Source organism: Poecilia latipinna, unplaced genomic scaffold (assembly GCF_001443285.1).
Source record: "Poecilia latipinna isolate Pla-1442-1.1 unplaced genomic scaffold, P_latipinna-1.0 Scaffold1058, whole genome shotgun sequence".
Classification (NCBI taxonomy): Eukaryota; Metazoa; Chordata; class Actinopteri; order Cyprinodontiformes; family Poeciliidae; genus Poecilia; species Poecilia latipinna.
The window spans coordinates 181002-184676 of record NW_015113674.1 but is presented as its reverse complement, the minus strand read 5'-3'; the positions used below and the strand labels follow the sequence as shown (position 1 = coordinate 184676).

Sequence of the window (3675 nt, the reverse complement as noted above, 5' to 3'; positions counted from 1 at the left end):
AACAAAAAACTGAAAATTTAAAGAATACAATTTTTTTTTTTTTTTTTTTTTTTTTTTAGAAAAACAAGGATATTTCTGAGTTTGAAAAATGTAAAATTTCCTATAAAAATTCAAATTCTGAGAATAATCTCAGAAATGTTCTATAACAAAAATGAAAGATTTAAAATTGGCCAAAAAAATTGTGAAGTTTTAAGATTAATCTCAGGAATTTTCAAATTCAAAAATACTTTTGTTTTTGAATAAAGTATTTATTACTTTTATTCAAAAATAAAGTAATAAGGGAAACTAAAAATCTTTAAATTTCGAAACTAAGAAATCTGTAAGTTTACCCTATAAGATTTGTTTACATTTCATAAAGATGAATGTAAATTCCTGCCAAGTATCTCTGTATTATTTAAAAATCAAATATTCATAATAAAACACAGCAAAAGTAATAATGTTAGAAGTATAAAAAAAATACAATTTTATATAAATTTAAATTTCACTTAAAAACAATACAAACTGGCTAAAGAATTGAAATAAAGTAGATGCAAATAAATAGAAAGTATTTAATAAAATTATGTAAATTTAGTAAAATAAAACAAATTTAAAATATAAATCATATAAAATAAATATTGATAAAAATCAAAATAAAATAATATGAAACATAAAAAAAAATATTCTAAAACCTAACGGTGGAAGCTTTTATTGTGATGAATGTGACTCAGCAACAAAAAGTACCAATAATTTCTAACCAGCAGCTTGAAACTGAAGCTGAAGGTAAAACGTAAATCTGTTGAGTAATGAATGCTGAGGAAATGCTGAGTCAGCCTCTCACCAGACACCGTGTACTCGTCGCTGTGACTCTCACTGATGCGAACTAGGAAGGCGCCATCTTTGTTTTGGGAGGCGAGCAGCAGCTTCTCTGCTTTCACGCGGTTTATGTTCCCGTAGTACCACCTGACAGGAAGTGGAGGGACAGGAAGTGGGGGACAGAATGTGGAGGGACAGGAAGTGGGGAGACAGGATGTGGAGGGACAGGAAGTGGGAGACAGGATGTGGAGGGACAGGAAGTGGGAGACAGGATGTGGAGGGACAGGAAGTGGAGAGACAGGCAGTCAGGATTAAAGAAACAACAGAAACTAAAAATACGATAACTGATTTACTGGACGATAAATCATCCCAGAAGTGATAAACGATAATATTGTAGTTTTGAGACAGTTTAATATAATGGTAATAACAGAATAATCAGAATCAGCTGAATTTCATACAAAACAAAATCAGTTTCATCCAAAGAAAAATACAAACATGAATGAGCAGAACTTTCATTAGAGGAGAATAAATATATTAACTACTGCAAGAAAACTTTCAGTAGTATTTTAGTACGCTGTACATTTTAGTTTTACTTAAGTAATTTTATTATGTTGAGTAATTTCACTGAATGAAAAACAAACATGTTTAAGAAACAGAAACACAGCTGCAGTTTTTGTTAGTGTTAAAATAAAAGAAATTGATTTTTTTGTAATTTTATTCACAAGAATAATTTTCTTTTTGGTCCAAAAATAAAAAATCCACGATTTTGTATTTTGGTCTGATTAATGTTGTAATTTTTAAATATTATATGATTGTTTTTTTTTAAAATATGTTACTCAGAACTTTTACTTTCTGCGTCATTTTGATGTTTAAATAATATTTTTATTATTATGTGAAGCTTTTGCTTTAAAACGTGCAATTTAAATAAAGTTTTATAATTATTATTACTATTATTAGTAGTAGTATTACTGGAGTATCTTTTTTATCAAATACTTTTTTACTCCTACTTGATTAATTTCTTGGATGTCTACTTTTTACTTCTGAGTAAAAATAATTTATAATACTCTCACTTCAGTACAGTTGTTGGTACTTTACGCGCCTTTACAGACTTTTATCATCCAGTTTTGGTAAAAAGAGAGAAAATGTAAATCCTGAAAATGGAAATCATTGAGTTGTTTTGTGTGGTTATTAATTGATTATTAACTGACAGATTTAGCTGAATTGAGCTGCAAACAGAAACTTTTTAATGAAACTGTGTTTCTGGACTTCCTCCTCCAGACTGTGGCAGTAACAAAACGCCGCAGCGGTCCGGCCGGGTCCGGTCTGTCTGCTCAGATTTCAGAAACTGTGTTTACCCGGACTTATCCGGGTGGGCGGCTCCGCTCTCTGTGGCGCTCGGGTTTCACAGAAACTAACAACACGAAGCGCAGATCTCAGATAAAATGCTGGGAATCTGACGGCGCTGTCAGAGACTCGATGCTGGGAAACTTCAAACAGGAAACATTTCTGGTGATGCAGCTGATTACGAACGCACCGCGCGGCTCATCGTCCGAAAATGAGCTTACTGTCGATATTTAAACCACCAAGTCAGAAGAGAGGAACATTTAGTGCTGGAGATGGAGGATAGAGAGCTGGTGAACGGTAAAGGTGCATTCACACCAGCCATGTTTCATCCGCTTCAACCCGACTCCAGTCCGTTTGCCTAGAAAGTCCGGTTGGGTTGGTGTGAACGCTAAGCTAACTCTGAATGCTAAGCTAACTCTGAATGCTAAGCTAACTCTGGTCCACCTCCAAACCTCAGTCTGGGTTCAGTTGAAGTGAACTCTGGTTCAGTTTTAATTCATATGTGAACGCCAAGCGGACCAGAAACCGCTCCACAAATGGGAAGTGGACTACAGCGCAGGGCATTCTGGGTAAATACAACCAAAACAGCGCCAGCGAATTCAGAGCCCAATCTGGTTCCCAAAGTTTTCGGACCGGTGTCGCTCATTTCCACAGAAGGAGAATTCTCACAGGGTTGTTCTTATTAAATGCAATCAGACTTCTGTGTGAGCGGTTTGACCCGGAAGTGACCCGGGTGCACAGAGGAAGAACACTGACGTCACTCTGTTCATGGCAGCAACAATGGCCGCCGCCGCCGCCATTTATGGGTAGATTTTAAAGCATCACAGACAAAAAAAAACCTCAGGCATGATTTAGAAAGATGAACGACTGCTTTCAGGTTGTGCACACAAAAACTTTCCATAATAAACATTTCTCACAGAATAAATAAATGCAGAGTGTCGATGTTTTCATCTGTAGTAACTGAGTCTTTTCTGATTGGTGATCAGTAGGAAGGTCTGCAGATTGATAAAGGAGGATACGTAAACAAAGAAGTCACAATTCTGCCATCTTTGGTGCAAATCTGCTTTTAATTTATTTATTAATTAGTTATGGCTGAAAACTTATAATTAATATATATTAAATATCGCCAAAAACAGCAAGTGCTTACAAAGGAAGACCCAACTCCTGTTCTTTTTTTCTGAAAATTGGATGTTTTTTTCTTTAAACCCAATTTTTAGGTTTTGGATCGACAATGATTCGGTCAATCATTTCCAAAAAATAAATAAAGAAGAGAAAAGAAAAACAAAACTGACAGCTTTATTGTTTTAATTAAAATTGACCATCTTGGTTTATTGTTGTGCAGATAAAACAAAACTATTTTTGTATTTTTAGGTGTTTATTTCTGGTCCAGGGCCTGAAGCAAACATCATGTTCCATGTTTTCCACAGTAGGAATGGTTGTTTGTGTGTGTGTGTGTGTGTGTGTGTGTGTGTGTGTGTGTGTGTGTGTGTGTGTGTGTGTGTGTGTGTGTGTGTGTGTGTGTGTGTGTGTGTGTGCGCG

General features: G+C 35.0%; 1 protein-coding gene across 1 annotated transcript in view; it reads right to left on the bottom strand.

The window, feature by feature from the left end:
* srms (src-related kinase lacking C-terminal regulatory tyrosine and N-terminal myristylation sites) overlaps positions 1 to 3675 on the bottom strand; it is a 29047-nt gene that overhangs the window by 18860 nt on the left and 6512 nt on the right. The window contains exon 2 of the mRNA XM_015051674.1: positions 818 to 939. Within this exon, the coding sequence (XP_014907160.1) occupies positions 818 to 939 (122 nt within the window). The remainder of the gene's footprint in view (positions 1 to 817; positions 940 to 3675) is intronic.